The sequence below is a fragment of the Asterias amurensis genome, chromosome 2 (genome assembly GCF_032118995.1).
Source record: "Asterias amurensis chromosome 2, ASM3211899v1".
Taxonomy (NCBI): domain Eukaryota; kingdom Metazoa; phylum Echinodermata; class Asteroidea; order Forcipulatida; family Asteriidae; genus Asterias; species Asterias amurensis.
In genome coordinates, this window is record NC_092649.1 from 16074204 (window position 1) to 16100613 (window position 26410).

The 26410-nt window shown below is 33.8% G+C and overlaps 1 protein-coding gene across 1 annotated transcript in view; it reads right to left on the reverse strand.

Annotated features, from left to right (window-relative positions):
* The window catches only part of LOC139949997 (protein O-mannosyl-transferase 1-like), an 86703-nt gene that overhangs the window by 35765 nt on the left and 24528 nt on the right, over nucleotides 1–26410 (reverse strand). Inside the window, exons 5-8 of the mRNA XM_071948618.1 lie at nucleotides 26174–26320; nucleotides 24305–24413; nucleotides 21570–21635; nucleotides 19995–20088 (exon numbers count right to left, since the gene is read on the reverse strand). Coding sequence (XP_071804719.1) covers nucleotides 19995–20088; nucleotides 21570–21635; nucleotides 24305–24413; nucleotides 26174–26320 — 416 coding nt within the window. The remainder of the gene's footprint in view (nucleotides 1–19994; nucleotides 20089–21569; nucleotides 21636–24304; nucleotides 24414–26173; nucleotides 26321–26410) is intronic.

The following is a 26410-nucleotide window of genomic DNA, read 5'->3' on the forward strand; positions in this document are numbered from 1 at the left end:
TCGGTTTTTCAGATTTTGGGTGAAATTTTTTTCATTGATTTTATGCTTTCAAATGATACAGAAGATACTACTGAAGACATTTTATCAGTGCGGACTTGGTATATTAGCGAAAGTTTGAGATTTATTAAGAATTTTGTGAGTTTGGGTTTTTGGTCAAAAATCCAAATAAATCTGTGATGCCGGTATGGGTAAATTTTTCAGATTTTGGGTGAAATTTTTTTCATTGACTTTATGCTTTCAAATGATACAGAAGATACTACTGAAGACATTTTATCAGTCCGGACTTGGTATATTAGCAAAAGTTTGAGATTTATTAAGAATTTTGTGAGTTTGGGTTTTTGGTAAAAAATCCAAAATAATCTGTGATGCCGGTATGGGTCGGTTTTTCAGATTTTGGGTGAAATTTTTTTCATTGATTTTATGCTTTCAAATGATACAGAAGATACTACTGAAGACATTTTATCAGTGCGGACTTGGTATATTAGCGAAAGTTTGAGATTTATTAAGAATTTTGTGAGTTTGGGTTTTTGGTCAAAAATCCAAAACAATCTGTGATGCTGGTATGGGTAAATTTTTCAAATTTTGGGTGAATTTTTTTTCGTTGATTTTATGCGTTGAAATGATACAGAAGATAGTACTGAAGACATTTTACTAGTGCGGACTTGGTATATTAGCAAAAGTTTGAGATTTATTAAGAATTTTGTGAATTTGGGTTTTTGGTCAAAAATCCAAAATAATCTGTGATGCCGGTATGGGTCGGTTTTTCAGATTTTGGGTGAAATTTTTTTCATTGATTTTATGCTTTCAAATGATACAGAAGATACTACTAAAGACATTTTATCAGTGCGGACTTGGTATATTAGCGAAAGTTTGAGATTTATTAAGAATTTTGTGAATTTGGGTTTTTGGTCAAAAATCCAAAATAATCTGTGATGCCGGTATGGGTCGATTTTTCAGATTGTGGGTGAAAACAAATTTGTTGATTTTATGGTTTCAAATAATACAAAAGATACTACTGAAGACATTTTACTAGAGCGGACTTGGTATTTTAGGGAAAGTTTGAGATTTATTAAGAATTTTGTGAGTTTGGGTTTTTGGTCAAAAATCCCAAAAAATCTGTGATGCCGGTATGGGTCGATTTTTCAGATTTGGGGTGAAATTTTTTTTGTTGATTTTATGCTTTCAAATAATACAAAAGATACTACTGAAGACATTTTACTAGAGCGGACTTGGTATTTTAGGGAAAGTTTGAGATTTATTAAGAATTTTGTGAATTTGGGTTTTTGGTCAAAAATCCAAAAAAATCTGTGATGCCGGTATGGGTCGATTTTTCAGATTTGGGGTGAAATTTTTTTTGTTGATTTTATGCTTTCAAATGATACAGAAGATACAACTGAAGACATTTCACTAGTGCGGACTTGGTATATAAGCAAAGTTTGAGATTTATTAAGACTTTTGTGAGTTTGGGTTTTTGGTCAAAAATCCAAAAAAATCTGTGATGCCGGTATGGGTCGATTTTTCAGATTTGGGGTGAAAATCTTTTTGTTGATTTTATGCTTTCAAATGATACAGAAGATACTACTGAAGACATTTTACTAGTACGGACTTGGTATATTAGCGAAAGTTTGAGATTTATTAAGAGTTTTGTGAGTTTGGGTTTTTGGTAAAAAATCCAAAATAATCTGTGATGCCGGTATGGGTCGATTTTTCAGATTTTGGGTGAATTTTTTTGCGTTGATTTTATGCTTTCAAATGATACAGAAAATACTACTGAAGACATTTTATCAGTGCGGACTTGGTATATTAGCGAAAGTTTGAGATTTATTAAGAATTTTGTGAGTTTGGGTTTTTGGTAAAAAATCCCCAAAAATCTGTGATGCCGGTATGGGTCGATTTTTCAGATTTTGGGTGAATTTTTTTCCGTTGATTTCATGCTTTCAAATGATACAGAAGATACTACTGAAGACATTTTATCCGTGCGGCCTTGGTATATTAGCGAAAGTTTGAGATTTATTAAGAATTTTGTGAGTTTGGGTTTTTGGTCAAAAATCCAAAAAAATCTGTGATGCCGGTATGGGTCGATTTTTCAGATTTTGGGTGAATTTTTTTGCGTTGATTTCATGCTTTCAAATGATACAGAAGATACTACTGAAGACATTTTATCAGTGCGGCCTTGGTATATTAGCGAAAGTTTGAGATTTATTAAGAATTTTGTGAATTTGGGTTTTTGGTCAAAAATCCCAAAAAATCTGTGATGCCGGTATGGGTCGATTTTTCAGATTTTGGGTGAAATTTTTTTCATTGATTTTATGCTTTCAAATGATACAGAAGATACTACTGAAGACATTTTATCAGTGCGGACTTGGTATATTAGCGAAAGTTTGAGATTTATTAAGAATTTTGTGAGTTTGGGTTTTTGGTCAAAAATCCCCAAAAATCTGTGATGCCGGTATGGGTCGATTTTTCAGATTTTGGGTGAATTTTTTTTCGTTGATTTTATGCTTTCAAATAATACAAAAGATACTATTGAAGACATTTTACTAGAGCGGACTTGGTATATTAGGGAAAGTTTGAGATTTATTAAGAATTTTGTGAGTTTGGGTTTTTGGTCAAAAATCCCAAAAAATCTGTGATGCCGGTATGGGTCGATTTTTCAGATTTTGGGTGAATTTTTTTTCGTTGATTTTATGCTTTCAAATAATACAAAAGATACTACTGAAGACATTTTACTAGAGCGGACTTGGTATTTTAGGGAAAGTTTGAGATTTATTAAGAATTTTGTGAATTTGGGTTTTTGGTCAAAAATCCAAAAAAATCTGTGATGCCGGGTATGGGTCGATTTTTCAGATTTGGGGTGAAAATATTTTCTGTGATTTTATGCTTTCAAATGATACAGAAGATACTACGGAAGATATTTTGTCAGTGCGAACTTGGTATATTAGCGAAAGTTTGAGATTTGTTAAGATTTTTGTCAGTTTGAGTTTTTGGTCAAAAATCCAAAAAAATCTGTGATGCCGGCATGGGTCGTATTTTCAGATTTCTGTAATTTTATTCTTTCAAGCGATACAGAAGATACTACTGAAGACATTTTATCAGTGCGGAATGGATATATAAGCGAAAGCTTGAGATTTATAAAGAATTTTGTCAGTTTGAGTTTTTGGTCAAAAATACAAAAAAATCTGTGATGCCGGTATGGGTCGATTTTTCCAGATTTGGGGTGAAATATTTTTTTGTTGATTTTATGCTTTCAAATGATACAGAAGATACTACTGAAGAATTTTATCAGTGCAGACTTGGTATATTAGCGAAAGTTTGAGATTTATTAAGAATTTTGTGAGTTTGGGTTTTTGGTCAAAAATCCCCAAAAATCTGTGATGCCGGTATGGGTCGATTTTTCAGATTTTGGGTGAATTTTTTTTCGTTGATTTTATGCTTTCAAATAATACAAAAGATACTACTGAAGACATTTTACTAGAGCGGACTTGGTATATTAGGGAAAGTTTGAGATTTATTAAGAATTTTGTGAATTTGGGTTTTTGGTCAAAATCCAAAAAAATCTGTGATGCCGGTATGGGTCGATTTTTCAGATTTGGGGTGAAATTTTTTTTGTTGATTTTATGCTTTCAAATGATACAGAAGATACAACTGAAGACATTTCACTAGTGCGGACTTGGTATATTAGCAAAGTTTGAGATTTATTAAGACTTTTGTGAGTTTGGGTTTTTGGTCAAAAATCCCAAAAAATCTGTGATGCCGGTATGGGTCGATTTTTCAGATTTTGGGTGAATTTGTTGCCGTTGATTTTATGCTTCCAAATGATACAGAAGATACTACTGAAGACATTTTATCAGTGCGAACTTGGTATATTAGCGAAAGTTTGAGATTTATTAAGAATTTCATGAGTTTGGGTTTTTGGTAAAAAATCAAAAAAAATCTGTGATGCCGGTATGGGTCGATTTTTCAGATTTGGGGTGAAGTTTTTTTCATTGATTTTATGCTTTCAAATGATACAGAAGATACTACTGAAGACATTTTATCATTGCGAACTTGGTATATTAGCGAAAGTTTGAGATTTATTAAGAATTTTGTGAGTTTGGGTTTTTGATCAAAAATCCAAAAAAATCTGTGATGCCGGTATGGGTCGATATTTCAGATTTTGGGTGAATTTTTTTTCGTTGATTTTATGCTTTCAAATGATACAGAAGATACTACTGAAGACATTTTATCAATGCGGACTTGGTATATTAGCGAAAGTTTGAGATGTATTAAGAGTTTTGTGAATTTGGGTTTTTGGTCAAAAATCCAAAAAAATCTGTGATGCCGGTATGGGTCGATTTTTCAGATTTTGGTTGAATTTTTTTCATTGATTTTATGCTTTCAAATGATACAGAAGATACTACTGAAGACATTTTATCAGTGCGGACTTGGTATATTAGCGAAAGTTTGAGATTTATTAAGAATTTTGTGAGTTTGGGTTTTTGGTAAAAAATCCAAAAAAATCTGTGATGCCGATATGGGTCGATTTTTCAGATTTGGGGTGAAGTTTTTTTCATTGATTTTATGCTTTCAAATGATACAGAAGACACTATTGAAGACATTTTACTAGTGTGGACTTGGTATATTAGCGAAAGTTTGAGATTTATTAAGAGTTCAGTGAATTTGGGTTTTTAGTCAAAAATCCAAAATAATCTGTGATGCCGGTATGGGTCGATTTTTCAGATTTGGGGTGAAAATTTTTTTGTTGATTTTATGCTTTCAAATGATACAGAAGATACTACTGAAGACATTTTATCAGTGCAGACTTGGTATATTAGCGAAAGTTTGAGATTTATTAAGAATTTTGTGAGTTTGGGTTTTTGGTCAAAAATCCAAAAAAATCTGTGATGCCGGTATGGGTCGATTTTTCAGATTTTGGGTGAATTTTTTTGCGTTGATTTCATGCTTTCAAATGATACAGAAGATACTACTGAAGACATTTTATCAGTGCGGCCTTGGTATATTAGCGAAAGTTTGAGATTTATTAAGAATTTTGTGAATTTGGGTTTTTGGTCAAAAATCCCAAAAAATCTGTGATGCCGGTATGGGTCGATTTTTCAGATTTTGGGTGAAATTTTTTTCATTGATTTTATGCTTTCAAATGATACAGAAGATACTACTGAAGACATTTTATCAGTGCGGACTTGGTATATTAGCGAAAGTTTGAGATTTATTAAGAATTTTGTGAGTTTGGGTTTTTGGTCAAAAATCCCCAAAAATCTGTGATGCCGGTATGGGTCGATTTTTCAGATTTTGGGTGAATTTTTTTTCGTTGATTTTATGCTTTCAAATAATACAAAAGATACTACTGAAGACATTTTACTAGAGCGGACTTGGTATATTAGGGAAAGTTTGAGATTTATTAAGAATTTTGTGAATTTGGGTTTTTGGTCAAAAATCCCAAAAAATCTGTGATGCCGGTATGGGTCGATTTTTCAGATTTTGGGTGAATTTTTTTCGTTGATTTCATGCTTTCAAATGATACAGAAGATACTACTGAAGACATTTTATCAGTGCGGCCTTGGTATATTAGCGAAAGTTTGAGATTTATTAAGAATTTTGTGAATTTGGGTTTTTGGTCAAAAATCCCAAAAAATCTGTGATGCCGGTATGGGTCGATTTTTCAGATTTTGGGTGAAATTTTTTTCGTTGATTTTATGCTTTCAAATAATACAAAAGATACTACTGAAGACATTTTACTAGAGCGGACTTGGTATATTAGGGAAAGTTTGAGATTTATTAAGAATTTTGTGAATTTGGGTTTTTGGTCAAAAATCCCAAAAAATCTGTGATGCCGGTATGGGTCGATTTTTCAGATTTGGGGTGAAATTTTTTTTGTTGATTTTATGCTTTCAAATGATACAGTAGATACTACTGAAGACATTTCACTAGTGCGGACTTGGTATATTAGCAAAGTTTGAGATTTATTAAGACTTTTGTGAGTTTGGGTTTTTGGTAAAAAATCAAAAAAAATCTGTGATGCCGGTATGGGTCGATTTTTCAGATTTGGGGTGAAAATTTTTGCGTTGATTTTATGCTTTCAAATGATACAGAAGATACTACTGAAGACATTTTATCAGTGCGGACTTGGTATATTAGCGAAAGTTTGAGATTTATTAAGAATTTTGTGAGTTTGGGTTTTTGGTCAAAAATCCAAAAAAATCTGTGATGCCGGTAAGGGTCGATTTTTCAGATTTTGGGTGAATTTTTTTTCGTTGATTTTATGCTTTCAAATAATACAAAAGATGCTACTGAAGACATTTTACTAGAGCGGACTTGGTATATTAGCAAAGTTTGAGATTTATTAAGACTTTTGTGAGTTTGGGTTTTTGGTCAAAAATCCAAAAAAATCTGTGATGCCGGTATGGGTCGATTTTTCAGATTTGGGGTGAAAATCTTTTTGTTGATTTTATGCTTTCAAATGATACAGAAGATACTACTGAAGACATTTTACTAGTGCGGACTTGGTATATTAGCGAAAGTTTGAGATTTATTAAGAGTTTTGTGAGTTTGGGTTTTTGGTAAAAAATCCAAAATAATCTGTGATGCCGGTATGGGTCGATTTTTCAGATTTTGGGTGAATTTTTTTGCGTTGATTTTATGCTTTCAAATGATACAGAAAATACTACTGAAGACATTTTATCAGTGCGGACTTGGTATATTAGCGAAAGTTTGAGATTTATTAAGAATTTTGTGAGTTTGGGTTTTTGGTAAAAAATCCAAAAAAATCTGTGATGCCGGTATGGGTCGATTTTTCAGATTTTGGGTGAATTTTTTTCCGTTGATTTCATGCTTTCAAATGATACAGAAGATACTACTGAAGACATTTTATCAGTGCGGCCTTGGTATATTAGCGAAAGTTTGAGATTTATTAAGAATTTTGTGAATTTGGGTTTTTGGCCAAAAATCCAAAAAAATCTGTGATGCCGGTATGGGTCGATTTTTCAGATTCAGGGTGAAAATATTTTGTGTGATTTTATGCTTTCAAATGATACAGAAGATACTACGGAAGATATTTTGTCAGTGCGGACTTGGTATATTAGCGAAAGTTTGAGATTTATTAAGAATTTTTTGAATTTGGGTTTTTGGTCAAAAATCCAAAAAAATCTGTGATGCCGGCATGGGTCGATTTTTCAGATTTCTGTGATTTTATTCTTTCAAACGATACAGAAGATACTACTGAAGACATTTTGTCAGTGCGGACTGGGTATATAAGCGAAAGTTTGAGATTTGTAAAGAATTTTGTGAGTTTGAGTTGTTGGTCAAAAATCAAAAAAAATCTGTGATGCCGGTATGGGTCGATTTTTCAGATTTGGGGTGAAAATTTTTGCGTTGATTTTATGCTTTCAAATGATACAGAAGATACTACGGAAGACATTTTATCAGTGCGGACTTGGTATATTAGCGAAAGTTTGAGATTTATTAAGAATTTTGTGAGTTTGGGTTTTTGGTCAAAAATCCCCAAAAATCTGTGATGCCGGTATGGGTCGATTTTTCAGATTTTGGGTGAATTTTTTTTCGTTGATTTTATGCTTTCAAATAATACAAAAGATACTACTGAAGACATTTTACTAGAGCGGACTTGGTATATTAGGGAAAGTTTGAGATTTATTAAGAATTTTGTGAATTTGGGTTTTTGGTCAAAAATCCCAAAAAATCTGTGATGCCGGTATGGGTCGATTTTTCAGATTTGGGGTGAAATTTTTTTTGTTGATTTTATGCTTTCAAATGATACAGAAGATACTACTGAAGACATTTCACTAGTGCGGACTTGGTATATTAGCAAAGTTTGAGATTTATTAAGACTTTTGTGAGTTTGGGTTTTTGGTAAAAAATCAAAAAAAATCTGTGATGCCGGTATGGGTCGATTTTTCAGATTTGGGGTGAAGATTTTTGCGTTGATTTTATGCTTTCAAATGATACAGAAGATACTACTGAAGACATTTTATCAGTGCGGACTTGGTATATTAGCGAAAGTTTGAGATTTATTAAGAATTTTGTGAGTTTGGGTTTTTGGTCAAAAATCCAAAAAAATCTGTGATGCCGGTATGGGTCGATTTTTCAGATTTGGGGTGAAAATCTTTTTGTTGATTTTATGCTTTCAAATGATACAGAAGATACTACTGAAGACATTTTACTAGTGCGGACTTGGTATATTAGCGAAAGTTTGAGATTTATTAAGAGTTTTGTGAGTTTGGGTTTTTGGTAAAAAATCCAAAATAATCTGTGATGCCGGTATGGGTCGATTTTTCAGATTTTGGGTGAATTTTTTTGCGTTGATTTTATGCTTTCAAATGATACAGAAAATACTACTGAAGACATTTTATCAGTGCGGCCTTGGTATATTAGCGAAAGTTTGAGATTTATTAAGAATTTTGTGAGTTTGGGTTTTTGGCCAAAAATCCAAAAAAATCTGTGATGCCGGTATGGGTCGATTTTTCAGATTCAGGGTGAAAATATTTTGTGTGATTTTATGCTTTCAAATGATACAGAAGATACTACGGAAGATATTTTGTCAGTGCGGACTTGGTATATTAGCGAAAGTTTGAGATTTATTAAGAATTTTTTGAATTTGGGTTTTTGGTCAAAAATCCAAAAAAATCTGTGATGCCGGCATGGGTCGATTTTTCAGATTTCTGTGATTTTATTCTTTCAAACGATACAGAAGATACTACTGAAGACATTTTGTCAGTGCGGACTGGGTATATAAGCGAAAGTTTGAGATTTGTAAAGTATTTTGTGAGTTTGAGTTGTTGGTCAAAAATCAAAAAAAATCTGTGATGCCGGCATGGGTCGATTCTTCAGATTTGGGGTGAAAATATTTTGTGTGATTTTATGCTTTCAAATGATACAGAAGATACTACGGAAGATATTTTGTCAGTGCGGACTTGGTATATTAGCGAAAGTTTGAGATTTATTAAGAATTTTTTGAATTTGGGTTTTTGGTCAAAAATCCAAAAAAATCTGTGATGCCGGCATGGGTCGATTTTTCAGATTTCTGTGATTTTATTCTTTCAAACGATACAGAAGATACTACTGAAGACATTTTGTCAGTGCGGACTGGGTATATAAGCGAAAGTTTGAGATTTGTAAAGTATTTTGTGAGTTTGAGTTGTTGGTCAAAAATCAAAAAAAATCTGTGATGCCGGCATGGGTCGATTCTTCAGATTTGGGGTGAAAATATTTTCTGTGATTTTATGCTTTCAAATGATACAGAAGATACTACGGAAGATATTTTGTCAGTGCGAACTTGGTATATTAGCGAAAGTTTGAGATTTGTTAAGATTTTTGTCAGTTTGAGTTTTTGGTCAAAAATCCAAAAAAATCTGTGATGCCGGCATGGGTCGTATTTTCAGATTTCTGTAATTTTATTCTTTCAAGCGATACAGAAGATACTACTGAAGACATTTTATCAGTGCGGAATGGATATATAAGCGAAAGCTTGAGATTTATAAAGAATTTTGTCAGTTTGAGTTTTTGGTCAAAAATACAAAAAAATCTGTGATGCCGGTATGGGTCGATTTTTCCAGATTTGGGGTGAAATATTTTTTTGTTGATTTTATGCTTTCAAATGATACAGAAGATACTACTGAAGAATTTTATCAGTGCAGACTTGGTATATTAGCGAAAGTTTGAGATTTATTAAGAATTTTGTGAGTTTGGGTTTTTGGTCAAAAATCCCCAAAAATCTGTGATGCCGGTATGGGTCGATTTTTCAGATTTTGGGTGAATTTTTTTTCGTTGATTTTATGCTTTCAAATAATACAAAAGATACTACTGAAGACATTTTACTAGAGCGGACTTGGTATATTAGGGAAAGTTTGAGATTTATTAAGAATTTTGTGAATTTGGGTTTTTGGTCAAAATCCAAAAAAATCTGTGATGCCGGTATGGGTCGATTTTTCAGATTTGGGGTGAAATTTTTTTTGTTGATTTTATGCTTTCAAATGATACAGAAGATACAACTGAAGACATTTCACTAGTGCGGACTTGGTATATTAGCAAAGTTTGAGATTTATTAAGACTTTTGTGAGTTTGGGTTTTTGGTCAAAAATCCCAAAAAATCTGTGATGCCGGTATGGGTCGATTTTTCAGATTTTGGGTGAATTTGTTTTCGTTGATTTTATGCTTCCAAATGATACAGAAGATACTACTGAAGACATTTTATCAGTGCGAACTTGGTATATTAGCGAAAGTTTGAGATTTATTAAGAATTTCATGAGTTTGGGTTTTTGGTAAAAAATCAAAAAAAATCTGTGATGCCGGTATGGGTCGATTTTTCAGATTTGGGGTGAAGTTTTTTTCATTGATTTTATGCTTTCAAATGATACAGAAGATACTACTGAAGACATTTTATCATTGCGAACTTGGTATATTAGCGAAAGTTTGAGATTTATTAAGAATTTTGTGAGTTTGGGTTTTTGATCAAAAATCCAAAAAAATCTGTGATGCCGGTATGGGTCGATATTTCAGATTTTGGGTGAATTTTTTTTCGTTGATTTTATGCTTTCAAATGATACAGAAGATACTACTGAAGACATTTTATCAATGCGGACTTGGTATATTAGCGAAAGTTTGAGATGTATTAAGAGTTTTGTGAATTTGGGTTTTTGGTCAAAAATCCAAAAAAATCTGTGATGCCGGTATGGGTCGATTTTTCAGATTTTGGTTGAATTTTTTTCATTGATTTTATGCTTTCAAATGATACAGAAGATACTACTGAAGACATTTTATCAGTGCGGACTTGGTATATTAGCGAAAGTTTGAGATTTATTAAGAATTTTGTGAGTTTGGGTTTTTGGTAAAAAATCCAAAAAAATCTGTGATGCCGATATGGGTCGATTTTTCAGATTTGGGGTGAAGTTTTTTTCATTGATTTTATGCTTTCAAATGATACAGAAGACACTATTGAAGACATTTTACTAGTGTGGACTTGGTATATTAGCGAAAGTTTGAGATTTATTAAGAGTTCAGTGAATTTGGGTTTTTAGTCAAAAATCCAAAATAATCTGTGATGCCGGTATGGGTCGATTTTTCAGATTTGGGGTGAAAATTATTTTGTTGATTTTATGCTTTCAAATGATACAGAAGATACTACTGAAGACATTTTATCAGTGCAGACTTGGTATATTAGCGAAAGTTTGAGATTTATTAAGAATTTTGTGAGTTTGGGTTTTTGGTCAAAAATCCAAAAAAATCTGTGATGCCGGTATGGGTCGATTTTTCAGATTTTGGGTGAATTTTTTTGCGTTGATTTCATGCTTTCAAATGATACAGAAGATACTACTGAAGACATTTTATCAGTGCGGCCTTGGTATATTAGCGAAAGTTTGAGATTTATTAAGAATTTTGTGAATTTGGGTTTTTGGTCAAAAATCCCAAAAAATCTGTGATGCCGGTATGGGTCGATTTTTCAGATTTTGGGTGAAATTTTTTTCATTGATTTTATGCTTTCAAATGATACAGAAGATACTACTGAAGACATTTTATCAGTGCGGACTTGGTATATTAGCGAAAGTTTGAGATTTATTAAGAATTTTGTGAGTTTGGGTTTTTGGTCAAAAATCCCCAAAAATCTGTGATGCCGGTATGGGTCGATTTTTCAGATTTTGGGTGAATTTTTTTTCGTTGATTTTATGCTTTCAAATAATACAAAAGATACTACTGAAGACATTTTACTAGAGCGGACTTGGTATATTAGGGAAAGTTTGAGATTTATTAAGAATTTTGTGAGTTTGGGTTTTTGGTCAAAAATCCCAAAAAATCTGTGATGCCGGTATGGGTCGATTTTTCAGATTTTGGGTGAATTTTTTTTCGTTGATTTTATGCTTTCAAATAATACAAAAGATACTACTGAAGACATTTTACTAGAGCGGACTTGGTATTTTAGGGAAAGTTTGAGATTTATTAAGAATTTTGTGAATTTGGGTTTTTGGTCAAAAATCCAAAAAAATCTGTGATGCCGGTATGGGTCGATTTTTCAGATTTGGGGTGAAATTTTTTTTGTTGATTTTATGCTTTCAAATGATACAGAAGATACAACTGAAGACATTTCACTAGTGCGGACTTGGTATATAAGCAAAGTTTGAGATTTATTAAGACTTTTGTGAGTTTGGGTTTTTGGTCAAAAATCCAAAAAAATCTGTGATGCCGGTATGGGTCGATTTTTCAGATTTGGGGTGAAAATCTTTTTGTTGATTTTATGCTTTCAAATGATACAGAAGATACTACTGAAGACATTTTACTAGTGCGGACTTGGTATATTAGCGAAAGTTTGAGATTTATTAAGAGTTTTGTGAGTTTGGGTTTTTGGTAAAAAATCCAAAATAATCTGTGATGCCGGTATGGGTCGATTTTTCAGATTTTGGGTGAATTTTTTTGCGTTGATTTTATGCTTTCAAATGATACAGAAAATACTACTGAAGACATTTTATCAGTGCGGACTTGGTATATTAGCGAAAGTTTGAGATTTATTAAGAATTTTGTGAGTTTGGGTTTTTGGTAAAAAATCCCAAAAAATCTGTGATGCCGGTATGGGTCGATTTTTCAGATTTTGGGTGAATTTTTTTCCGTTGATTTCATGCTTTCAAATGATACAGAAGATACTACTGAAGACATTTTATCCGTGCGGCCTTGGTATATTAGCGAAAGTTTGAGATTTATTAAGAATTTTGTGAATTTGGGTTTTTGGCCAAAAATCCAAAAAAATCTGTGATGCCGGTATGGGTCGATTTTTCAGATTCAGGGTGAAAATATTTTGTGTGATTTTATGCTTTCAAATGATACAGAAGATACTACGGAAGATATTTTGTCAGTGCGGACTTGGTATATTAGCGAAAGTTTGAGATTTATTAAGAATTTTTTGAATTTGGGTTTTTGGTCAAAAATCCAAAAAAATCTGTGATGCCGGCATGGGTCGATTTTTCAGATTTCTGTGATTTCATTCTTTCAAACGATACAGAAGATACTACTGAAGACATTTTGTCAGTGCGGACTGGGTATATAAGCGAAAGTTTGAGATTTGTAAAGTATTTTGTGAGTTTGAGTTGTTGGTCAAAAATCAAAAAAAATCTGTGATGCCGGCATGGGTCGATTCTTCAGATTTGGGGTGAAAATATTTTCTGTGATTTTATGCTTTCAAATGATACAGAAGATACTACGGAAGATATTTTGTCAGTGCGAACTTGGTATATTAGCGAAAGTTTGAGATTTGTTAAGATTTTTGTCAGTTTGAGTTTTTGGTCAAAAATCCAAAAAAATCTGTGATGCCGGCATGGGTCGTATTTTCAGATTTCTGTAATTTTATTCTTTCAAGCGATACAGAAGATACTACTGAAGACATTTTATCAGTGCGGAATGGATATATAAGCGAAAGCTTGAGATTTATAAAGAATTTTGTCAGTTTGAGTTTTTGGTCAAAAATACAAAAAAATCTGTGATGCCGGTATGGGTCGATTTTTCCAGATTTGGGGTGAAATATTTTTTTGTTGATTTTATGCTTTCAAATGATACAGAAGATACTACTGAAGAATTTTATCAGTGCAGACTTGGTATATTAGCGAAAGTTTGAGATTTATTAAGAATTTTGTGAGTTTGGGTTTTTGGTCAAAAATCCCCAAAAATCTGTGATGCCGGTATGGGTCGATTTTTCAGATTTTGGGTGAATTTTTTTTCGTTGATTTTATGCTTTCAAATAATACAAAAGATACTACTGAAGACATTTTACTAGAGCGGACTTGGTATATTAGGGAAAGTTTGAGATTTATTAAGAATTTTGTGAATTTGGGTTTTTGGTCAAAATCCAAAAAAATCTGTGATGCCGGTATGGGTCGATTTTTCAGATTTGGGGTGAAATTTTTTTTGTTGATTTTATGCTTTCAAATGATACAGAAGATACAACTGAAGACATTTCACTAGTGCGGACTTGGTATATTAGCAAAGTTTGAGATTTATTAAGACTTTTGTGAGTTTGGGTTTTTGGTCAAAAATCCCAAAAAATCTGTGATGCCGGTATGGGTCGATTTTTCAGATTTTGGGTGAATTTGTTGCCGTTGATTTTATGCTTCCAAATGATACAGAAGATACTACTGAAGACATTTTATCAGTGCGAACTTGGTATATTAGCGAAAGTTTGAGATTTATTAAGAATTTCATGAGTTTGGGTTTTTGGTAAAAAATCAAAAAAAATCTGTGATGCCGGTATGGGTCGATTTTTCAGATTTGGGGTGAAGTTTTTTTCATTGATTTTATGCTTTCAAATGATACAGAAGATACTACTGAAGACATTTTATCATTGCGAACTTGGTATATTAGCGAAAGTTTGAGATTTATTAAGAATTTTGTGAGTTTGGGTTTTTGATCAAAAATCCAAAAAAATCTGTGATGCCGGTATGGGTCGATATTTCAGATTTTGGGTGAATTTTTTTTCGTTGATTTTATGCTTTCAAATGATACAGAAGATACTACTGAAGACATTTTATCAATGCGGACTTGGTATATTAGCGAAAGTTTGAGATGTATTAAGAGTTTTGTGAATTTGGGTTTTTGGTCAAAAATCCAAAAAAATCTGTGATGCCGGTATGGGTCGATTTTTCAGATTTTGGTTGAATTTTTTTCATTGATTTTATGCTTTCAAATGATACAGAAGATACTACTGAAGACATTTTATCAGTGCGGACTTGGTATATTAGCGAAAGTTTGAGATTTATTAAGAATTTTGTGAGTTTGGGTTTTTGGTAAAAAATCCAAAAAATCTGTGATGCCGATATGGGTCGATTTTTCAGATTTGGGGTGAAGTTTTTTTCATTGATTTTATGCTTTCAAATGATACAGAAGACACTATTGAAGACATTTTACTAGTGTGGACTTGGTATATTAGCGAAAGTTTGAGATTTATTAAGAGTTCAGTGAATTTGGGTTTTTAGTCAAAAATCCAAAATAATCTGTGATGCCGGTATGGGTCGATTTTTCAGATTTGGGGTGAAAATTTTTTTGTTGATTTTATGCTTTCAAATGATACAGAAGATACTACTGAAGACATTTTATCAGTGCAGACTTGGTATATTAGCGAAAGTTTGAGATTTATTAAGAATTTTGTGAGTTTGGGTTTTTGGTCAAAAATCCAAAAAAATCTGTGATGCCGGTATGGGTCGATTTTTCAGATTTTGGGTGAATTTTTTTGCGTTGATTTCATGCTTTCAAATGATACAGAAGATACTACTGAAGACATTTTATCAGTGCGGCCTTGGTATATTAGCGAAAGTTTGAGATTTATTAAGAATTTTGTGAATTTGGGTTTTTGGTCAAAAATCCCAAAAAATCTGTGATGCCGGTATGGGTCGATTTTTCAGATTTTGGGTGAAATTTTTTTCATTGATTTTATGCTTTCAAATGATACAGAAGATACTACTGAAGACATTTTATCAGTGCGGACTTCGTATATTAGCGAAAGTTTGAGATTTATTAAGAATTTTGTGAGTTTGGGTTTTTGGTCAAAAATCCCCAAAAATCTGTGATGCCGGTATGGGTCGATTTTTCAGATTTTGGGTGAATTTTTTTTCGTTGATTTTATGCTTTCAAATAATACAAAAGATACTACTGAAGACATTTTACTAGAGCGGACTTGGTATATTAGGGAAAGTTTGAGATTTATTAAGAATTTTGTGAATTTGGGTTTTTGGTCAAAAATCCCAAAAAATCTGTGATGCCGGTATGGGTCGATTTTTCAGATTTTGGGTGAATTTTTTTCCGTTGATTTCATGCTTTCAAATGATACAGAAGATACTACTGAAGACATTTTATCAGTGCGGCCTTGGTATATTAGCGAAAGTTTGAGATTTATTAAGAATTTTGTGAATTTGGGTTTTTGGTCAAAAATCCCAAAAAATCTGTGATGCCGGTATGGGTCGATTTTTCAGATTTTGGGTGAAATTTTTTTCGTTGATTTTATGCTTTCAAATAATACAAAAGATACTACTGAAGACATTTTACTAGAGCGGACTTGGTATATTAGGGAAAGTTTGAGATTTATTAAGAATTTTGTGAATTTGGGTTTTTGGTCAAAAATCCCAAAAAATCTGTGATGCCGGTATGGGTCGATTTTTCAGATTTGGGGTGAAATTTTTTTTGTTGATTTTATGCTTTCAAATGATACAGAAGATACTACTGAAGACATTTCACTAGTGCGGACTTGGTATATTAGCAAAGTTTGAGATTTATTAAGACTTTTGTGAGTTTGGGTTTTTGGTAAAAAATCAAAAAAAATCTGTGATGCCGGTATGGGTCGATTTTTCAGATTTGGGGTGAAAATTTTTGCGTTGATTTTATGCTTTCAAATGATACAGAAGATACTACTGAAGACATTTTATCAGTGCGGACTTGGTATATTAGCGAAAGTTTGAGATTTATTAAGAATTTTGTGAGTTTGGGTTTTTGGTCAAAAATCCAAAAAAATCTGTGATGCCGGTAAGGGTCGATTTTTCAGATTTTGGGTGAATTTTTTTTCGTTGATTTAATGCTTTCAAATAATACAAAAGATGCTACTGAAGACATTTTACTAGAGCGGACTTGGTATTTTAGGGAAAGTTTGAGATTTATTAAGAATTTTGTGAATTTGGGTTTTTGGTCAAAAATCCCAAAAAATCTGTGATGCCGGTATGGGTCGATTTTTCAGATTTTGGGTGAAATTTTTTTTGTTGATTTTATGCTTTCAAATGATACAGAAGATACAACTGAAGACATTTCACTAGTGCGGACTTGGTATATTAGCAAAGTTTGAGATTTATTAAGACTTTTGTGAGTTTGGGTTTTTGGTCAAAAATCCAAAAAAATCTGTGATGCCGGTATGGGTCGATTTTTCAGATTTGGGGTGAAAATCTTTTTGTTGATTTTATGCTTTCAAATGATACAGAAGATACTACTGAAGACATTTTACTAGTGCGGACTTGGTATATTAGCGAAAGTTTGAGATTTATTAAGAGTTTTGTGAGTTTGGGTTTTTGGTAAAAAATCCAAAATAATCTGTGATGCCGGTATGGGTCGATTTTTCAGATTTTGGGTGAATTTTTTTGCGTTGATTTTATGCTTTCAAATGATACAGAAAATACTACTGAAGACATTTTATCAGTGCGGACTTGGTATATTAGCGAAAGTTTGAGATTTATTAAGAATTTTGTGAGTTTGGGTTTTTGGTAAAAAATCCAAAAAAATCTGTGATGCCGGTATGGGTCGATTTTTCAGATTTTGGGTGAATTTTTTTCCGTTGATTTCATGCTTTCAAATGATACAGAAGATACTACTGAAGACATTTTATCAGTGCGGCCTTGGTATATTAGCGAAAGTTTGAGATTTATTAAGAATTTTGTGAATTTGGGTTTTTGGCCAAAAATCCAAAAAAATCTGTGATGCCGGTATGGGTCGATTTTTCAGATTCAGGGTGAAAATATTTTGTGTGATTTTATGCTTTCAAATGATACAGAAGATACTACGGAAGATATTTTGTCAGTGCGGACTTGGTATATTAGCGAAAGTTTGAGATTTATTAAGAATTTTTTGAATTTGGGTTTTTGGTCAAAAATCCAAAAAAATCTGTGATGCCGGCATGGGTCGATTTTTCAGATTTCTGTGATTTTATTCTTTCAAACGATACAGAAGATACTACTGAAGACATTTTGTCAGTGCGGACTGGGTATATAAGCGAAAGTTTGAGATTTGTAAAGAATTTTGTGAGTTTGAGTTGTTGGTCAAAAATCAAAAAAAATCTGTGATGCCGGTATGGGTCGATTTTTCAGATTTGGGGTGAAAATTTTTGCGTTGATTTTATGCTTTCAAATGATACAGAAGATACTACGGAAGACATTTTATCAGTGCGGACTTGGTATATTAGCGAAAGTTTGAGATTTATTAAGAATTTTGTGAGTTTGGGTTTTTGGTCAAAAATCCCCAAAAATCTGTGATGCCGGTATGGGTCGATTTTTCAGATTTTGGGTGAATTTTTTTTCGTTGATTTTATGCTTTCAAATAATACAAAAGATACTACTGAAGACATTTTACTAGAGCGGACTTGGTATATTAGGGAAAGTTTGAGATTTATTAAGAATTTTGTGAATTTGGGTTTTTGGTCAAAAATCCCAAAAAATCTGTGATGCCGGTATGGGTCGATTTTTCAGATTTGGGGTGAAATTTTTTTTGTTGATTTTATGCTTTCAAATGATACAGAAGATACTACTGAAGACATTTCACTAGTGCGGACTTGGTATATTAGCAAAGTTTGAGATTTATTAAGACTTTTGTGAGTTTGGGTTTTTGGTAAAAAATCAAAAAAAATCTGTGATGCCGGTATGGGTCGATTTTTCAGATTTGGGGTGAAGATTTTTGCGTTGATTTTATGCTTTCAAATGATACAGAAGATACTACTGAAGACATTTTATCAGTGCGGACTTGGTATATTAGCGAAAGTTTGAGATTTATTAAGAATTTTGTGAGTTTGGGTTTTTGGTCAAAAATCCAAAAAAATCTGTGATGCCGGTATGGGTCGATTTTTCAGATTTGGGGTGAAAATCTTTTTGTTGATTTTATGCTTTCAAATGATACAGAAGATACTACTGAAGACATTTTACTAGTGCGGACTTGGTATATTAGCGAAAGTTTGAGATTTATTAAGAGTTTTGTGAGTTTGGGTTTTTGGTAAAAAATCCAAAATAATCTGTGATGCCGGTATGGGTCGATTTTTCAGATTTTGGGTGAATTTTTTTGCGTTGATTTTATGCTTTCAAATGATACAGAAAATACTACTGAAGACATTTTATCAGTGCGGCCTTGGTATATTAGCGAAAGTTTGAGATTTATTAAGAATTTTGTGAATTTGGGTTTTTGGCCAAAAATCCAAAAAAATCTGTGATGCCGGTATGGGTCGATTTTTCAGATTCAGGGTGAAAATATTTTGTGTGATTTTATGCTTTCAAATGATACAGAAGATACTACGGAAGATATTTTGTCAGTGCGGACTTGGTATATTAGCGAAAGTTTGAGATTTATTAAGAATTTTTTGAATTTGGGTTTTTGGTCAAAAATCCAAAAAAATCTGTGATGCCGGCATGGGTCGATTTTTCAGATTTCTGTGATTTTATTCTTTCAAACGATACAGAAGATACTACTGAAGACATTTTGTCAGTGCGGACTGGGTATATAAGCGAAAGTTTGAGATTTGTAAAGAATTTTGTGAGTTTGAGTTGTTGGTCAAAAATCAAAAAAAATCTGTGATGCCGGCATGGGTCGATTCTTCAGATTTGGGGTGAAAATATTTTCTGTGATTTTATGCTTTCAAATGATACAGAAGATACTACGGAAGATATTTTGTCAGTGCGGACTTGGTATATTAGCGAAAGTTTGAGATTTATTAAGAATTTTGTGAGTTTGAGTTGTTGGTCAAAAATCCAAAGAAATCTGTGATGCCGGTATGGGTCGATTTTTTCAGATTTGGGGTGAAATTTATTTTGTTGATTTTATGCTTTTAAATGATACAGAAGATACTACTGAAGAATTTTATCAGTGCAGACTTGGTATATTAGCGAAAGTTTGAGATTTATTAAATATTTTGTGAGTTTGAGTTGTTGGTCAAAAATCCAAAGAAATCTGTGATGCCGGTATGGGTCGATTTTTCAGATTTGGGGTGAAAATATTTTCTGTGATTTTATGCTTTCAAATGGTACAGAAGATACTAACAAAGACATTGTATCAATGCGGACTAGGTATATGTGCAAAACGTTTAGATTTATTGGGAATTTTGTGAGTTTGGGTTTTTGGTCCAAAATATATTTAAAAAAATTAGGATGAAGGCAGAAATTTTCAGATTTGGGGTTAAACAATTTCTGGTCAGTTTAAGCTTTCCAAGTTTACAGAACAGAGAACAATGGCGCCATACAATACCAAAATTGAGTCATAAAATGTTTAACACTCACAACTGAAAGACTGTGATCTCCTACGAGCTGCCAGAAATCATACGCCACCACAAGGTATATAAGACTCACCATCAAAATGGCAGAGTACTTCACACTGCAAATAATATAAACAATGTAAATATCTGTTAGGTCAAAATAAGAGACCATTTTAAATTAACAACTAGTTGTAATTGATCTGTGTAAGCACTAAATCCTCTGTATTTTTCTGAGCTCTGTGAAAACAAATCACAGGCATACTATTTAGAAGAGATTCGAACCCAGGACCTTTGCAATTCTAGTGCAGTGTCTTACCAAAGCATAAACAAATTTATGTTAAGTTGGCGTAACCTGACCGACCCTACAAATACGGCCGACCCTGAATATTTTTATTTTTTCAAGGAAAGAAATTTAATGATTAAAATCTATTTAAGACAAATAAATAAATGTCGCAAGAGTTTAAAAATATACTATTTGTTGTGTGTAGCCTTGTTTTCTTTTGTTGTTGTGTAAACTGCCAGCTTTACAATTACAAAACATGTCATTTTCGTTGCTGGAAGGGAAGAAGAAAAAAAAAACCTAGCTATCTTGCCTATTTATTCAGGGCCTGTTACGCCAACATAACATTTTTTTTAATGCCTCACTAGACCAGCGAGATTGCCCGGCAGCTAGAGGAAGTTCACAGAGCTTGGTAAAGTACCGAGTATACATTGCTAACACACATCGGTGTATATGGGTAAAACAGGCATACTACTCAGAAGAGATTCGAACCCAGGACCTTTGCAATTCTAGTGCAGTGTCTTACTAACTAGACCAACTAGATTGCCCGGCAGCTAGAGGAAGTTCACAGAGCTCTGTAAAGTACAGAGTATACATTGCTAACACACATCGGTGTATATGGGTAAAACAGGCATACTACTCAGGAGGAATTCGAACCCAGGACCTTTGCAATTCAAGTGCAGTGTCTCACTAACTAGACCAAAGAGATTGCCCAGCAGCTAGAGGAAGTTCACAGAGCTCGGTAAAGTACCGAGTATACAGTGGTAACACACATCGGTGTATATGGGTAAAACAGGCATACTACTCAGAAGAGATTCAAACCCAGGACCTTTGCAATTCTAGTGCAGTGTCTTACTAACTAGACCAACGAGATTGCCCGGCAGCTAGAGGAAGTTCACAGAGCTTGGTAAAGTACCGAGTATACATTGCTAACTGCAGTGTCTTACTAACTAGACCAGCGAGATTGCCCGGCAGCTAGAGGAAGTTCACAGAGCTCGGTAAAGTACCAAGTATACATTGCTAACACACATCGGTGTATTCAGGTACAACCAAAATTCATGTTTCTTTATCCCTGATGCTAATTTCCATCTATTGGTTTTTATTGTTCAAATTTGAGCGTTTGTTAAAGATGCGTTACCTGTGTTTGGATGACGGGATTTATAATAGGAATTCAGATAGGTTGTAGGTTTGTGTAATGATGAGGTTTCTGATGTCAGGCACTTTTGTTTTAAACTGAGTTCCAGTGCCTTTAAGCTGACTATATACAGTTTCAGGAATTTTTTTATATAAAAAAACCCAAACAATAGCATTACAACTTACCTTACTGCGCAAGTTATTGCTATGCCCAATAAGAACATGCACAACCACCATGATGCACTGAAACACCTATAAATAGAAAATTAAACAACAGAAATGTCAAACTTCAGAACCTGCATGCCAATGGGAGACTTTGAATTGCTAGGTGGCAGCAGACTTAATTCTGGACATGCGTACATTACTAAGAACAATGGATTTGGATGTCTACAGTCCAATTCTTTTGCGGACGTGACAGGAATGAACTGTTTGGGCATCTATGGAAAGCTCATGTCACTGTGCACGTTTATCCAATATTATTGTATCTAATGCAATCACTGGATCTGATAAGCTGGGACCTGCCTTTATCCGTGTATCTAATGGAATCACTGATCTAAGAAGCTGGGACCTGCCTTTATCCTTTCGGATAAAGACAGGGACCTAGTCTAGATGGGACAGAGCCTAGGAACTTGGCCTATTTTATTTAGAGTTATTTATTTTAGTTTTGTTCTTATTTACTCTGTGGAGACCTATCAGTGAAACACTGTTTTTCAGAGGTGCCCGGCCATCGATTTCACAAATCTCGAGTTAGGACGAGTTCACTCGTCCTTACATAGGATTAATCTTAAGGTCTGCATGCTACAGTGCAGGGTTGGGACTCGTCCTAAGTCCTAAGATTAGTTATAAGTTAGGAAGAGTTTTGTGAAATCGACGGCAGAAACTACAAATAAAAATATATTAATATGTATTAAAACTAATTGCATAATGACACAAATTGAACAATGTCGTTGTGCTCTTTGCTTCAAATAAGTGATGCATATGAAGTGCATTGATGCAGAATATAATTACAAGGTGAAATCTAGACTCCTACATTTTACGAGGCAAAGCCAAGTGAAACCGAAATGCCATCTATATATAAATGCGACAATGCAATCAAATTCATCAAATAATATTTGGCTTAACCCCTAGGCCAAGATCCTAGGCCAACACTATCATACACAGGCAGAAACTATAAATAAACAGTTAACTTGCGGGTACAACCATGTGTACATCACTTTTGTGGGAGTGTTGGCTCTGAAAAGAGCCAGTGTGGTCTCGACATTTCAAACAGTATACTCTGCAAAGCTTCAAACAATACTTAGTACTCATCAATATATGAAGAAGTGGACTGTTCACACTGATATCATTAGCTGGGTTGAGATGTCTGAGTACCACAAGCTGTGGTCTTGACATTTCAAACAGTATACTCTGCAAAGCTTCAAACAATACTTAGTACTCATCAATATATGCAGAAGTGGACTTTTCACACTGATATCATTAGCTGGGTTGAGATGTCTGAGTACCACAACCTTAGCTAATTTGTCTATAACCATGGCCTAATTTCATCCAGCCTGAACGCATAAAAAACATGCTAAGCACAGAAAACTCAAAATAATTATTAGCATAAAACCTTACTTGCTTATATGTAATTGGGAGAGGTTGATAGTTTAAAACATTTTGAGAAACAGCTCCCTCTGAAGTGACGTAGTTTTTGAGAAACAATAAATTACCACGGATTTGATTTCGAGACCTCAAGTTAAGAATTTGAGGTATCGAAATCAAGCATCTGAAAGCACACAACTTCGTTTCTTTCATTATTATCTTGCAACTTCGACGACCAATTGAGCTCAAATTTTCACAGGCTTGTTATTTCACGCATTGTTAAGATACAGCAAGTGAGAAGACTGGTCTTTGACAATTACCAATAGTGTCCAGTGTCTTTAACAGAAACTGTTAACAGCCAAAATTCTATAAAGTTTACAGTTCTGGTGCACCTCTAATGTTGTGCTCAGCAAAACAATTTATTAAGCAGTATTTTCTGCTTAAAGGCAGTGGACACTATTGGTAATTACTCAAAATAACTATTAGCATAAAACCTTACTTGGTAGTGAGTAACGGGGAGAGGTTGATAGTTAAAACATTTTGAGAAACAGCTCCCTCTGAAGTGACGTAGTTTTTGGGAAACAATAAATTACCACGGATTTGATTTCGAGACCTCAAGTTAAGAATTTGAGGTCTCGAAATCAAGCATCTGAAAGCACACAACTTCGTTCCTTTCATTATTATCTTGCAACTTCGACGACCAATTGAGCTCAAATTTTCACAGGCTTGTTATTTCACGCATTGTTAAGATACAGCAAGTGAGAAGACTGGTCTTTGACAATTACCAATAGTGTCCAGTGTCTTTAACAGAAACTGTTAACAGCCAAAATTCTATAAAGTTTACAGTTCTGGTGCACCTCTAATGTTGTGCTCAGCAAAACAATTTATTAAGCAGTATTTTCTGCTTAAAGGCAGTGGACACTATTGGTAATTACTCAAAATAACTATTAGCATAAAACCTTACTTGGTAGTGAGTAAGGGGGAGCTGTTGATAGTATAAAACCTTGTGAGAAACGGCTCCCTCTGAAGTAACAAAGTTTTCATGAAAGAAGTACTGATTTCCACAAATTTGATTTTGAGACCTCAGATTTAGAATTTGAGGTCTCGAAATCAAGCATCTGAAAGCACACAACTTCATGTCACACTTGAGGGTGTTTTTTCTTTCCTTATTATCTCGCAACTTCGATGACCGATTGAGCTCAAATTTTCACAGTTTTTTTTATTTTATGCATATGTTGAGATACAGCAAGTGAGAAGACTGGTCTTTGACAATTACCAATTAGTGTCCAGTATCTTTAACAGCTTTATGAAATTAGACCCCTATTGATTTAAAAACTCACCTTTGTCTCATCTTCCTGAGCCTGAACAACAGTATCAATGCAGTGAATGTGAAGAACAAAAGCATCGTGTCCAGTAGAATAAACCTAGATTCTGTGATTAATGCATTATCTGCAAAGAAAAGGGTGTTGCTTTACTAAGGGCATAAAAGAGTGGTGACTCAATCAATTCAATTTAATCAGGTTTATTATTCAGTTTAAAAAATTACACATGTATACAACCAGTAGCGAAAAAGACTAAAAGTGGGCGCTCACATTTCTGAAAGTTGACCAAAGTTACTAAACAAAAGAAGATAAAAACCGTATAGCATTGAAATCAGAAAAGGGGAGACCAAACACAATGGAAGTAACTACAGGGTATACATTTAGAAACATGTATCCCAATTGGATTTGGTACAACAATCTGGCAGTAAGTACTGATGGACCAAGGTCATAGTTTGTTTAATCCTCAGCTGTTCCCACCTGAGGAACAACTGAAGATTGTTTTAAGTACTGATGGACCAAGGTCATAGTTTGTTTAATCCTCAGCTGTTCCCACCTGAGGAACAACTGAAGATTGTTTTAAGTACTGATGGACCAAGGTCATAGTTTGTTTAATCCTCAGCTGTTCCCACCTGAGGAACAACTGAAGATTGTTTTAAGTACTGATGGACCAAGGTCATAGTTTGTTTAATCCTCAGCTGTTCCCACCAGAGGAACAACTGAAGATTGTTTTAAGTACTGATGGACCAAGGTCATAGTTTGTTTAATCCTCAGCTGTTCCCACCTGAGGAACAACTGAAGATTGTTTTAAGTACTGATGGACCAAGGTCATAGTTTGTTTAATCCTCAGCTGTTCCCACCTGAGGAACAACTGAAGATTGTTTTAAGTACTGATGGACCAAGGTCATAGTTTGTTTAATCCTCAGCTGTTCCCACCTGAGGAACAACTGAAGATTGTTTTAAGTACTGATGGACCAAGGTCATAGTTTGTTTAATCCTCAGCTGTTCCCACCTGAGGAACAACTGAAGATTGTTTTAAGTACTGATGGACCAAGGTCATAGTTTGTTTAATCCTCAGCTGTTCCCACCTGAGGAACAACTGAAGATTGTTTTAAGTACTGATGGACCAAGGTCATAGTTTGTTTAATCCTTGGCTGTTCCCACCTGAGGAACAACTAAAGATTTATTTGGTTGAAATTAAAAAGCTAGGACCTTGGTCCACCAGCTCTTAGTGCCAGATATTATAAACTTATTAACTTTAATTTTTCAACAAATGCAGATGACCAAAAAACTGGTCTTGAACTTTCGTTTAAAAACCTTGCGATAAAGGACCGAGCTGAAGGCGACCGAGTCACCCTTTTCTGTTTATACATGTGCAACCAGTATGAACAGTACCCCCTCTAAAACTGAATTCGTCCATGTAGCATTACGTCACTGTTTGTATAAATATTCCAATTGCCAAATATTGCAAAATCTATCAAACATTTGATTTCTCATGTCCATTTAGCGAAGTGACAAAATGGACACAATGCTCAACCACTGCACTAGTTGTCAATGACTATCGGTGTATTTTTTACATTATGCGTATATTAGCGCCACACCTATGTTTAAACACTTCTAGCTGTGTTTATAATCAAATGTTTTGTAATGTAGGAATAAGGTGTTTATTGCTTAACAACCAAAATACGCCTCTCTTAATATTTATGCATGAGGTACGTCACAATGCTAATTCAGCCACTGCAAGTGGGGAACGTGCGCCCATAGCCTCATTTTGGGTAAGAATTATGACGTCATGCATAAATATTAAGAGAGGCGTATAAGTGATGAAGTCTGAGTCTATTGCCTAATTGTGTCTATTGCTAATAATCTCAATATATAAACAATACTTACCAAACAATACGAGAACTGCAGCCTGTACTGCTGTCCAATCAGTGTAGCCAATCTCAGTCATAATCAAATAGACAATAGGAACTAGTAGACTCCCACATAACGCTGGAATCAATCTCAGATGCCAAATCGGCAGATCGCATGGGTATTCTGCGATGTAAAAAAATGAAATATTGTTGAAATTGCATCAACGTAATTCTTAAAGACAATTAAACACCGTGGACACTATTGGTCTTTGTC